At 54.6% G+C, this 13,020-nt stretch overlaps 1 protein-coding gene across 1 annotated transcript; it reads left to right on the forward strand.

Moving 5' to 3' along the window:
• Nucleotides 1-12,066: 12,066 nt before the first annotated feature.
• Nucleotides 12,067-12,651, forward strand: PIRT (phosphoinositide interacting regulator of transient receptor potential channels; the record flags this gene model as incomplete). Its single annotated transcript, XM_080826560.1, has 1 exon — nt 12,067-12,651. The coding sequence occupies exon 1, from the start codon at nt 12,238-12,240 to the stop codon at nt 12,649-12,651; it is 414 nt and encodes a 137-aa protein (XP_080682686.1). The 5' UTR covers nt 12,067-12,237.
• Between the last annotated feature and the right edge of the window lie 369 nt (nt 12,652-13,020).

A 13,020-nucleotide genomic window follows, 5' to 3' on the forward strand; every position in this document is an offset into this window, starting at 1 on the left:
ACCTGGGTGGTCGGTCAGTCACCCCATAAGTCATATCCTGGAACATGGGACTAGCCGGCAAGGGGGAGCAGAGCTGAGCCGCAGCGGCTGGGAGCTCCAGGATGGAGGTCAGAGGGCTAAGAGCCGTCCCCCAGGCAACGCTGGGCTTTCATTCTGCCCCTTCTGCAGCCCAACTCTCCCAGTAGCCCTTCCTCCCGGGGGGGCTGGAGTCAGCTGCCCAGGGACCACGCTGGCTTCCCACGCCCCCTCTTCTGTCCCACGAGGGCTGAGCCTGAACACAGCGCAGCTTCAACCCCAGACATTTTCCCCTGGAGCCAATCCCCCCCATCTGCATATATGCTAATATATGTACATTGCTTCTACGTGTACCTACACACACACGCGCGTGTACATATACGTGTATCTCACGCATGCATACACTCTGTATATCACAGAGCTGCCTTCATTAAGCCCTTGCTGTGTGTGTTTGCTTCTTCAACCCCCACACAAGCTTTCTGAGGTCCTAATGATCATGTCCACTCGCCAAGTGGAGAAGTCAAGGCTCAGAGAAGTCCTTTGGGCAAAGCCCAGTACCGGGATAGCAGCACGCCTCCCAGAGCTACGTCAGAGGGTTCCACGGGGCAGTCAGTGGATTATGACACCGGCCAAGAACGTGGACTAGCGCTGACGTGGACGAAGTCCTCGGCAAGGGCCGGTCTCCCCCACGGCCACGCGGATGCCACCCGCCACGTGCCACACCCCGCGGCCCACGCAGCAAGCACGGGAGCCTGGACGGAGGGAAACAAGACTGATCGGATTATGTGCACGGCAGGGTAATTCACGCCAGGGTTTCCTCCCGGACTGGAGAGCGCCGAGGCCGAGGCGATAATGGCAGAGCAGAACATCCTGGAAAGCCTCCCGCTGGAGTTCCCGCGGACACCATCCCCTGTCCCCCCCGAGCAGAGAGTGCCCGCCTTTCCCGGCCACCCCTCCTGCCATCTCTCCCAGTCGGATTCTCCAGACTCTTCCCAGTCTGGGGATTTCCCGTTCGTTTGTGGGTACAGAGATCAAGCTGTACCCACAGCTTTGGTCTTCTGCATCCCTGGGAGAGTCTCCCTGATAGACCAAGGAGGAAGCCCCCCCCCCCGCTCCGTGGACTGGGACCAGTGGCAAGGACTCCCCCCGACCCCATGGCCAGTGTGGTTGGCAGGATTTCAGGCAGTTTTGTTGGCTTCCGGGTACCCCTTGGGGCACCTTGGGGACACACAACCCAACGCCTTACAAGCCACTTGTGAGAGAGGTAGAGACCCTTCCCCGCCATGCCAGTGGGCCATCATTCCGTTCTCATTACAGTCACACGCAAAGTCACAGGGGCATAACAGGGGAAGCCGGGCAGGGCAAGGGTGAACATCTGCCTCCTGTCCAGAGACACCTGGGCCTGGGGTGGGGCAGGACCCCGCTGTGCTCCTGCCCTTTTGTCACCCGAGATGCCCACCCACAGGCTCTGGAAAGTTCCCAGAGGCACCCCCACCATCTCAGAACAGAGGACGTTAAGTAAGCCTCCACCTGCCCTCTCCATCACCCAGAAGGACCGCGGCTCCTGGATCTCATTGTCACGGCCTGCGCTGGACGGAGCCCGCAGAGCCTCTGGGAAAGCCAGCTTTTGGCCATCCACCTCCACCATCGCCATCACTCACTCCACCAACCCACAAAGCCCAGCTTGCCTGATGTCTGAGCCAGGGCCAGGAGAATCAGCCCTGCCAAGACACCAGCCTAATGCAGGTCTCCACTCAAACTCGATGACAGACTGCAGAGAAGCCTCATTAATTTTTCACAAGGTTTATCCAACAGTGGCAGAGCCGAGCTGAGACAAAGCCACATCACGAGAGTGCCTGTGCCAGCAGCCCGCAAAGGGTTAACCCATTAGCCCATATCCTGGTGAGCTCATCCCCACTGGAGCCCGCTCAGTGGCTGGGATCAGAGGCACATCAGCTCCTCGATGGGGCCAGGGAGGCTTTCTCTGGCTGGGATGCAGAACTTGAACAGAAACTCGTTGCCGGGTTCCGCCTCCCGTGCAAGCCGCGTGTGATTCCCAGGTTCACCGTCCTCTCCCCTGGGACACTGAGGACAGTAAGTAAGGAGGGGATCGGTCCCCTCTGCCCTCCCATTTCCCTGGAGAAACAGGCTGATTTTTAACTTTGCTTCGCGGCGTGCTGAGTCTCTGAACTGGAATTGGAACGCAAATATGCCGGACGGAGCCTCGGGATGGGGAGAACCGGCCGCCAGCAGGCTGGAGGGGACTGCCCAGGGAGAACCGTGACAGCCCAGTGGCAGGCGAGGAGGGGGCTGCCCTGCTGAGGGCCCGGGAGAGGGGAAGCTGTACGCAGAGGGGGGCTTCAGCCCTAGGTGTAGAGCATCTAGACTTCACCCTCGGCCACTGGGAGGGGTGGGGAGGGCTGGGCAGGGACCTCAGTCTCAAACCTGGGCAGAGGCAGGAACGAAAAGGCTGGACAGCAAAGCACCAGGCAGCCCTCCCGTTCCCAGTGTGCATGGGCGGCGGCAGGGGTGGGGGTGGGGCGTGGGGACTCACACCCAGAATGTCCTCCTGGGAATCCCAGATCAGACCTCAGCGTCTGCTGCTCCCGGCTGCGTGCAGACGTGGCAGACACCGAGGGCAGGTGCCAGGGAAACGAGGGACCGCGGGCTGGCTGGGGCAGGCGTCGTCTCAGCAAGGGGAAACTAGGCAGGCACAGAGCGCGGACTGAAACACGTAGGGCAGACCAATCGTCTGTGGAAAAGCAGACGCCATCACCTGAGCTGGGCAGGGTCTAGGTGCTGGCTGGGTGGCGGGAGGAGGGGAGTGCGCGGCACTGTCTGGGTGGAGCATGGCCTCTGGGGAACTTCCCTTCCTAGAAGTGCCGTGAGCAGGTGACAGACGGGGTGGCCGAGTGGCGGTGACAGTGGCAGCGTATTCAGAAACGCTCTGGCCTCCACTTTATCAGCTCAGACACTGGGCCCCACTCACCTTATCAGAGGAATGGGGTCACCCACCGCATGTCTTGTTCAAAGGAGGGCAGTGTCTGGAACCGGGGTGGTGAGGGGGCGACTCCGGGGGGGGGGGAGAGAGAGAACAAGACCTTCCAGGGCTCGGGAATGTCACAAAAAACCCGTGCACGCGGGTCTTTCTCAGAAATAATCCATCGTGTTATTTCCAATGCTTGTATTGCCAGCCCGCCCTCCCCGATGCTCCCACGGGACGAGCCGGCTCTCTGGGCCCAGCCTCCAGCAAGGCAGTGTGAGCCCCCTCCCCTCCCCGAGCTCTGCTTTGGGTCCGTTGCAATTCCCAGAATAGCCCAGCTCCTATCAGGGAGGAGACACTTGGGAACCGACAGATAACCCCAGGCCCCAGCATGGAGGGGTCTCTTATGGGGCTTGCTGGAGAGCGCAGAGGCTGCCTGGCTAAAAGAGAAATCAAATCTGTCATAACAACAAATATTTTTGGTGTATGTCCTGTGTATGCAGTCGTTGGCACATTCTTGCGCCAAAAAAAAAAAAAAAAAAAGCATTTGTTGCAATTTACCTGTCATTTTATTGCTTACGTCTGGAACCTGGTAATAGTGACCAAGTTTTGGCACATCCAGAGGAGAACGCCACCAGCAAAGGCCCGTAGGGGCGCCGAGGTGAAGGTGAACAGGAGGTGGGTGGGGGGAGGGCAGGGAAGACAGCAGCACCAGGGAGAGGCGGGTGCTACGCCTGAGAAAGCACCGTGCTGTGTATAACAGACCAGGGTTTGGGGCCAGGCAGCTCTGGACCTCAGTTTCCTTATCTGTAAAATGGGAGTGAGGACAATGGGGCCCCCCTCCTAGAGCCACCAGCAGGAAGAGGGGTGCTCTGGGTGGAGGAAGTGGCCCTAAGTGGTATATTTCAGACACTGGAGGGGAAGCGTTTGGTCTTTATCATCTTGGACCCTCACTCACCCGGCACCTTGCATAAGCCACACGCACGGCCCCAAACCATTTCTACGTTGGGGGACGGATATGTGATCGCGTGACAAAATGCCCAGGCCTTCGGGCAGCTTCTCTCCCCTGGCATCTGAGACATCTCCTCACCTCATTTGTCGGAGACGCCACTGAGGAAGCCACGATGGGCAGGGAGGGAGGAAACGCGCGCCCCTGAGCTCCTCTGCAGAGCGGGAGACTGGCTTTCTTGCATCCTGGGCGCGGAGGCCGGCGCACAGGAGTGGTTTGGAAAGTGGGGCCGTGCTGGTGAGCACTGCTTGCTGAGCACTGCGTAGCCCCCCCTGGGGGGAAATGCAAGGTCAGGAGCCAAGCACTGAAGTGACACACGTAGGCGGCGTCTCCAAATAAGGGCTCAAAGGCAGACACGCGGTGGGTGAGCGGACCAGCACTAATAAGATTAAGGGACGGTCCTGGGGGCCCGTCCCTTCTGGAGGGGATCATTCAGGCCACCAGACCCAGTCTTTGCTCCGTCCAGGCCCCCCACCCTCGCCACATCCTCGGCTTGCGGGATGTCTGTGTTCTCCTTCACGGGGTGGGAGGTTTCCAGAGACGAGGTGGACAAGGTGAAATCCCTGTGTCTCTCCATCTCTCACCTGCATTTCCTGTCCCAATCCCAGTTTCTCCAAGAAGCACCTCTTCCTTTCCAAATGTCCCCCTCATCGGAATCAGCTCCACGGTCTTTCCCGGGTGACTCCCTCACTTTGCAGACCTCCCTGTAACAACGTGTCCTCCCTGTCCTGGGGTCACTTTGCCCCAGCCCGCACCTCTGATTTTCCAGGTAACGTGTTTCCTGCCCACACCCCAACAACGGATCCCCGTGTTCCACTAGCGACATCCTGCCTTTCTTGGGGGAGCTGTGGTTTCACCTGCTCTCCACCCAACCCACCAATCATTAGGGTTTTTCAGTCACTTTCCTGTGGCATATAGTTTACACACAGGGAAATGCACAAGTCTTAGCGGGCTATATGGACAGACAGACAACCCCCCTCCCATGTAACCCACAGCAAAAATACCACGGATGGAACACTTCCATCCACCCCGGGGAAAGCCCTTATTTCCTTCCCATAATTCCCTTCCCTACAAAACTGTTTTGAGTTCTGTCACCTTAGATTACTTCTTAGAAGCTTCTAGAAGGCCCTATAAATGGAAATATACAATAATGTTACTCTTTGATACATTCACCTGGTATGTCTGGGAGACATCCAGGCTGTGTGTCCATGAGAACCTTGTTCCCTTACATCGTTCAGCCCTCTCCCTGGCTTTAGTATTCTGTTGTGTGAATCTACGATCTGTCGTTGGGTGAGTTTCTGGCCTGGGCTGTTGTCGGGAGAGCTGCTAGATGCATATTCTTAAATAAGTCACTTGTGGACACAGGCTTTCGTGTCTCCTGGACAAATAAGGAGCTGGGAGGACAACTCTGGGGGTGAAGGGTGGGCGCCTGCTTAATTTTGTAAGAAACTAACAAGCCTGTTCCCAAAGCGTTTGTGCCATTTTATATTCTGCCAGTAATGTACGGGTCACCATTTGTCTTGTGAGTTTTGTTTTTTTTTAAGATTTTATTTATTTATTTGAGAGAAAGAGAAAGAGAGCATGAGTGGGGTAGGAGGGGCAGAAGGAGAAGGAGAAGCAGATGCCCCACTGAGCAGAGAGCCCGACGCGGGACTCGATTCCAGGACCCTGGGATCATGACCTGAGCCGAAGGCAGACGCTTCACCGACTGACCACCCAGGCGCCCTGTTTGTGAGATTTTTAAACGTTGCCCATTCTAGAGGGCGTCCAACTGCATTTCCTTGTGGTCTTCGTGTGCATCTCCCTGTTGAGTATCCCTGTCAAGCATCTTGTCTGTGCTTTCAACTTCCTTTGGGATGGTCTGTCTAAACCTCATTTTAAAAAATTAGGCTGGCGAATGGTTTTTACCCATCAGATGTAGTTCTTCGTATGTTCCAGATACAAATCCTTTGACAAACACGTATTTTGCAAAATCTTTTCTCCCAGCTTATAGTTTGCCTGTTCATCTCTTCTTAGGAGCCTTTAATGAGCAGGAGTTTCCAATGAAGACGAAATCTTACTTAATTGCTTTTGTTTTCATGCTTACTTACTGCCTACTCTGTCCTGAGGAAGTTCGCCTGCCTCTGGGTCACAACGGTATTCCTCTCTGTTTCCTCCTAAAATCGTCCTCGTTCTTGCTTTTATGTCCAGGTTATGCCTGTGATCCATCTAAATTAATTCTTGGGTGGATGCCGTGAGGCGGGGGTCAGGTTTCATTTTTTTCCAGTAGAACATCAGTCGCCCCATCGACATCTGTCGAAAGGACTTTCTTTTTCCCCATAGAATTGCTTGGTCAAAAGGCAGCTGTCCTTGGTTACTGTTTGGATTTCTAGCCTGGTTGCAGGAGACGGTGCTCTGATTCCCTAAAAGTCAGACTTATACACAGCAGGCTGGCTTCCTGGGCTGTTTCCTGCAGACTGGGGTGTGTGTGTGTGTGTGTGTGTGTGTCCGAGTTCTCTTTTTTTAAGTAGTCTCCACTCCCCACATGGGGCTCGAAACTTCAACCTGGAGTTCATCAAGAGCTTAGTGCCACTGGCTGAGCCCACCGGGTGCCCCTCAGAGTTCTGGCTTTAGACATGGTCTGGCCATTGTCTGTATATTCCGTTTCCCATTATTATAAGCATTTGCAGGCGTACATAAAAGTAGAGATCGTAATCATAGTGAACGTCCGTGTATCCACCACCCGGATTTACTGTCACTGAGCATCTTGTCAACCTGCCTCCGGCCGGAGTCTGAGGTTTTCATGTGAATCACGGCATCACGGCATTTCTTCCCTGTATGTTGTTTCAAGCCTTAGCTCCGTGTCTTGAAGACATTTTCATTTGTGTCCCCAGGATCGTTATCATTCCAAATACAAATTTTAAATTCTTGGTGTCATCTAATCCCCAATCCAAATTCTGACTTCCTTAAAATTATCCCCAGATGTCTTTGTCCAGTCGGTCTGTTCTAGTCAGAATCCCAAAAAAGGGACCGTGTTGCGTTTAGTTAGACCTTTCAATTACCTTTGTTTAAACATTTTATTGCCATTTAACCTCCACACAGAAAAGCAGTCAGAGTCTCCGGCATGAATGGGACACACCCACGGACCAGCTGTAGCAGATCGAGAAACAGAACATTAGAGCCCCCCAGGAGTGTCCAACGTGTCCCCACCCAAACCCCCACCAAAGGCAACCACTCTCCTCATTGGAGTAGCACAGATTTTGAATTTGATGTAAATGGATTCTCATTTTATGTAAATGGGGGTTTTATGTAAATGCCAGTTTGCCTGGCCACTCATGGTCGGTGTCGTGTTTGGAGATCAGTGCCCGTTCAGGCTCAGGGCTGTCCCTCTTTCCTTCTCGTGGCTGTGGGGTCCCAGACCGGGGCACCATCTTGGCGCCAGCCCGCGGCTTGCCCAACCCCAGCTGTGAGCTACAGTCTCCATCCACTAAGTCTGCCTCCGGACGCTCCAACGTGGCCTCTGGGGGCGAGGGACCCATCACTCTCTTCTCAAATGGCTGCCCTCAGGGCTGAGCCCATATTCAAATCTTGGGGCGTCCAGGAGGCCCGACCTCCTTCCTTCCTTCCGCCGTCTCCTCCACAGGCCCAGCCTCCGGGCCTCAGTACGTTAAAGAACGGCGGGCGTGTTCGGTTTCGCTGTAACAAATTACCACAGACGCAGTCATTGAAGACAAAGAAGTTTATTCTCTAATGGTTTGGGAGGGCAGAGTCCAAAAATCAAGGAGTCCTTAGAGCTGGTTCCTTCTAGAAGCTCTGAGGGAGAACTGGGCCATGCCTCCCTCCTAGCTTCTAGCAGTTGCTGGAAATCCTCGGCTCTCCTTGGCTCGTAGGGGCATCGATTCAACCTCTGTCTGCCTCTTCAGCAGGGTTTCCCCTCCGTAGGTCACATTCTCCTCTCCTTTCTCTTATAAGGACACGGTCATTGGACCGGTCTACTTGAGGATGACCTGGGCTGGAGACCCCTGCCTTCCTTATACTTGCCAAGGCCTCTAATCCGAATAAGGTCACTTTCTGACGTTCTGGGTGGACCAGTCAACCCACTGCTGGGAGTGAGGGAGCCTCTGAGATGTACGGATCAAGCCCCCAGGAGCTTAATCCAAACCTGAAAACCGTTCTCACTGGGCTGGCTCAGCTCCCCACATGTCCCCTGTTCCCTCAAGCAGCTACAGCAGGGGGCCAGGCCCTTGGATAGCCTGCCAGGGGCCAGAAGGGAGGCCCCCCATGGAGGATGAGTCAGCTCGGCCTTAGCCCTCGGGCAGCTGCAAGCCAGGCAGGAAGGACAAGCTGGTGTGGGGCTGCGGTCGGTCGCGACCAGATTGATCTCCCCCTCCCCCGCCACACACAGGGGACATATGGCAATTGCCGGAGACATTTTGTGATTATCATGACCGGAGGAGGTGGTGGTGTTACTGGCATCTGGTGGGCAAAGGTCAAGGCCATTAACACAATCTCCTACAATGCACAGGACAGCCTCGGTATAACAGAGTGAGCCTGCCCCAATAGTACTGCTGCTGAGAAACCCTGATACTGGAAAAAAAATAGAGAATATTTTAGGACTTGAATAAAGTGTTATAAAACTCATAGCACCCTGACTTGGGGATTGTCAGGCAGCCCGGAGTCTCAGAATTGAGGTCTGGGTCACCACCGGTGGACTGATCTAGGATGATTTTAGAAGCCCCTTACCCCAAATTCCTCATTTTACAGATGAGAAAACAGGAACAAAAATAATAACAATAATAATAATAATAATAATTATTATTATTATTATTATCATCATCATCATCATGGCCCCGTCTGGAACACCTATGTCACATAAGGCTGCAGTGTTTGTGGAAGGTGACGGTCCTCACAGCCCAGTGGGGCAGATGTTGTATTCTCCTATTTTAGTTGTGGGGCACTAGCCTCCGGTGGTCACAGAGCGGCCCAGGGTCCCACAGCTCAGGTAGACTCGCTTCAAGCGGTGGTCCCTCTGATGTCAGGAACTTAGATCTTCCCGTCATCACACACAGATACCACAGATAAGCCCTCGGACTTGCCGGCATCACAAAGGAGTGATTTTTCTCGGAAGCCCTGCCTGTCCCGTGACTGTGCCAAGACCCACATCGCCTCCTAAGTAAGCCAACTAAATGAAAGGTTCCCGTTCTTAGACATTTCATGAGCCATCACAGTTTAGATAGACAGATGAGAGACAGGCAGACATCTACATCAGGTGACCAACTTCTCCCCTCCCAGGGACAGATACTAACAAAACCGATGATCCTCTTTCCATCACAGTCATTTCATAAAATCAGGAATATTTCAAAGCCAAAAAAGAAAAAAAGAAAGACAGACAGACAGACAGACCAGTGTCTCAGAATGAGATTGTCCTTTAAATTGAGTAATTGAAAAACCGAGTATGAAAAACCGACCTCCGTGCTCGTGTTTCTCTATCGCACAGAACTGCTTCCCAACATGCCTCCGTATTCCATGAGAAGTTACGTGGGGGGGCGAGCGGATGAAGCCCCAGAGTGAAAAACTCAGAGTCTCCTAGTTGATGGGCGCTCAGGCCTCATTCAGACCAGCCCGATCTGGTGCGCAGAGCTTTTAAGTCCAAAGACCTTGGTGGGAATCCTAGCAGAGCTGCGTAGGACATTCGGGGGGCCCTGGCCGTGCTCCTAACTCTCACGGTGCCCGTCTCTGCGCTTAGAAAACGGGAACAGACAAGTGACTTCCCTGCAGGGCCAAAGGGCATGTGCTCGGTGCTTCCAGCCCTGTGAGCTGCCCCCCAACCCCACCTCTAGATGTGCTCGGTGCTTCCAACCCCATGAGCTCCCCCCCACCTCCAGATGTGCTCGGTGCTTCCAACCCCATGAGCTCCCCCCCCACTTCCAGATGTGCTCAGTGCTTCCAGCCCCGTCAGCTCCCCGCCCCCCTCCAGGACCCCTGGCCATTGTCTCCGCCTCCAGCAGCATAGTTCCTGCATGGGAGGCAGAGGCCACCTCCCACCCAGACGGGAGCTCTCGCTTGCGGGTCCTTTTCCATCCAACCCACCTCCGACAAGACTGAGAATCTCCGCATTCCTACTTCTCCCTGACAACCCCTCCAGCATCCGAAGGCAACAAGTCCTTTTGCCCTGGGTCTCCACTGCCAAGTGGTAGAAAGGGTCACCCAGGGATGGGGGGGGGGGGAATCCTACTGGAGATGTCAGAACATCCACAGAAAAAATTAGGTGGCAAAAACCAGCATAAGTCCCTGACCCCCAGGACCTCACACCAGGCTCCGTGATCCCTCCTTTGCCCCCAGCTCATGGTAGGGCGGGCGAGGGGAGAGATCATTTTACAAAGGGCCGTTGGCTTATGCAAACAGACCACAGGATCCGAGGGGCAGCAACGAACACCTGTGTCCCTGTACTTACAAAAGCACATCGGTTTTTTGAAGTCTTTGGAAGCAGAGACCCAAGTATCTTCTCTCCAGATGAGTGTCCAGGAGCATGAGTATTCACCTTCTGAAGGCACGGCCATGTTACGATTCATTTCCTCCATGTCAAAGGGGACGGGTCTGTAACTGCTTGTTCTGGAAAGGGGGGGCATTACGGTTGGTTCAGGCCCGAGCTGCTGCAGGGAGGAGGCGGGTGGGAGTGAGGGATCAAGTTTGGAATGAACATGGTGGGAAGTGTTGGAGGAGAAACCGTTCACTCCGGGACCCAGCTTTCCACGGGAGAGCCTTGGTAAAGAAGAACCAACAGGTTTCAGGGTGCTCTGGAGGCCATCTCCTCGATCCCAGGCTACCCTTCACCCAGGGGCCGGACTTGCACCCTCCCCTCCATATTTGGGTGTGACTCACCCCATTTGGGGTGTCAGGGGAACCCCCTGTGACTGGGATGAGTTGCCCCCCTTCCCTGATACATTTTTGGCTATTGGAAAGCAATCTGATTTGGGTGGGGCCAGAAGAGGGGGGCCAGAGGAAGAACCTCGGGGTTCCTGGAGGACGGAAGGAGCAGGAGCCGGGGACCCAAGGCAGGTCCTCAGAGGAGGGAGACAGAGCAGAGGCTGGAGAGAGGGTTGCTTGAGGAAAGTCATTCTGGGCAGGCAGGCACGGCCCTGCAGAGAACAGTGGGAGAGCCTGTGGCCTGGGGACACAGGAGGAGAGCGTGGCCGACAGGGTCCCAGAGCTTAACCCAGGGAGGCACCAGGCTCCTCCAGGAAGAACCCGTCCAAACAGTGTTGTAAAAAATGCTGAATTCATGCTCGGGACCACCGGGAGAGAGGAAGCAGAAAGGACATTCCGTTGTTCATTCACTCGCTCGCTCACTGAAAGGGAGGCAGCATCTCTGGGGTGCACCAGGCCAGACCTTCTGGAGACAAGTCAAAGATGATGCCTCAGGCCGGAGAGTCGGTGAGGACCTCCAGGAGGTCCAGGAGGTGGACCGGGGCTCTCTACAGCCTCACCTTCCTCCCACATGCAGAAAGTACCAGGGGAAGAGAGGGCTCTGGTGACTGAGAGGTACACGGACGGGCTCAGATGAGAAATCAGAGCAGGTGACCGGCCAGACTCCGTACCTTTACAGGCCTGAGATTGGCCTGATGTCATCGCCACGGAGGGCAGGGCAAGGGGGCACTTAGATATTCAAAGGTCACACTCTGAACCTGGAGCATGACTGTCCCTGGCTGAAAAGCACATAAAATCCTGGGCTGGGCTGAAAGATGTCCTCCACACGGTAAGAGCGAGGGCAAGAACAGAACGGGTTCAAATCCAGCCTCTGGCAGCTGGACGTGAGTAGTATTGTTATCCCCATTTTATAGATAAGAAAGCTGAGGCACAGAGACGTTAAGTAACTCACTCAAGTCACATAGCTAGAAAGTCGTTGAGTCTGAAAATAAGATGCCATTCGCAAAAACACGGCTTTTGCTTTTTTTTTTTTATTAAAGGGGTACCCCTGTTCCCTGTTTTAAATACTAAAAGCAGTTGATTTGAATGCTATAATATTTATCTCTCATAAGAAAAAACAAAGAAACATGCCAGTGAGTGGTTTCTTATTTATGTGGATCTCATCTCACTTTCTGCTTGGCTTCAGCACAAAACCCAGTGTCGCCCTACGCTGAGAGCCAGACCAGAGACGGATGCTGAGAACAGAAAGGGCGTGTGGGGACTCCTTGGGCTTCACCCTTGTTTCTAAGTGTTGCGGGTACCAGGTGCCCAGTCCCGTGGAGCCATGACAATGGAGGCTCTCCCCAAGGCCCCGGAGGTCGATGAGAAGTCTCCAGAATCCAAGGACCTGCTGCCCAGCCAGACGGCCAGCTCCCTGTGCATCAGCTCCAGAAGTGAGTCCGTGTGGACCGCCACCCCCCGGAGTAAGTGGGAAATCTACCGCAAACCCATCATTATCATGTCGGTGGGCGGCGCCATCCTCCTCTTCGGCGTGGTCATCACCTGCTTGGCCTACACCCTGAAGCTGGGTGTCAACAGCCTTAAGGTCCTTAAGATGATAGGGCCCGCCTTCCTGTCTCTGGGACTCATGATGCTGGTGTGCGGGCTGGTGTGGGTGCCCATCATCAAGAAGAAACAGAAGCAGAAACAGAAGTCAGTTTTCTTCCAGACTCTCAAGTCCTTCTTCCTGAATCGCTGACGGTGGCCTCACGTTCTCTTCTCCCTGTCACCCTGCTGCCTCGACCGGGAGGAGATCTGACAACGTCCAACATTCCCCATCTTCTTGGTGGAGGTGGCGGTGGTGGAGGGGGTTTAGCCACAAGACAGGCAGGCGAAGCCTTTTCCCGGCCCTCTGGGAAAGAGCTCAGGGTTCCACATGCAGCTGGGGAGCACTGCTGGCTCGATCTCATTTCGTCTTTCTGATATTGCTCTGCCTCCCTTGACGCTGGCCACAGCCGTCCCCTTTCATGGCTCATTCCGCACTCCTGCATCTAGGTGCCACTCATCGAACTCTCTCTGCCAAGTGCTATGCATGCTGGGAAATTTCTGGGACGAACTTGTGTCCCAA

This window comes from Martes martes (genome assembly GCF_963455335.1).
Source record: "Martes martes genome assembly, chromosome: 16".
NCBI classification, from domain to species: Eukaryota; Metazoa; Chordata; class Mammalia; order Carnivora; family Mustelidae; genus Martes; species Martes martes.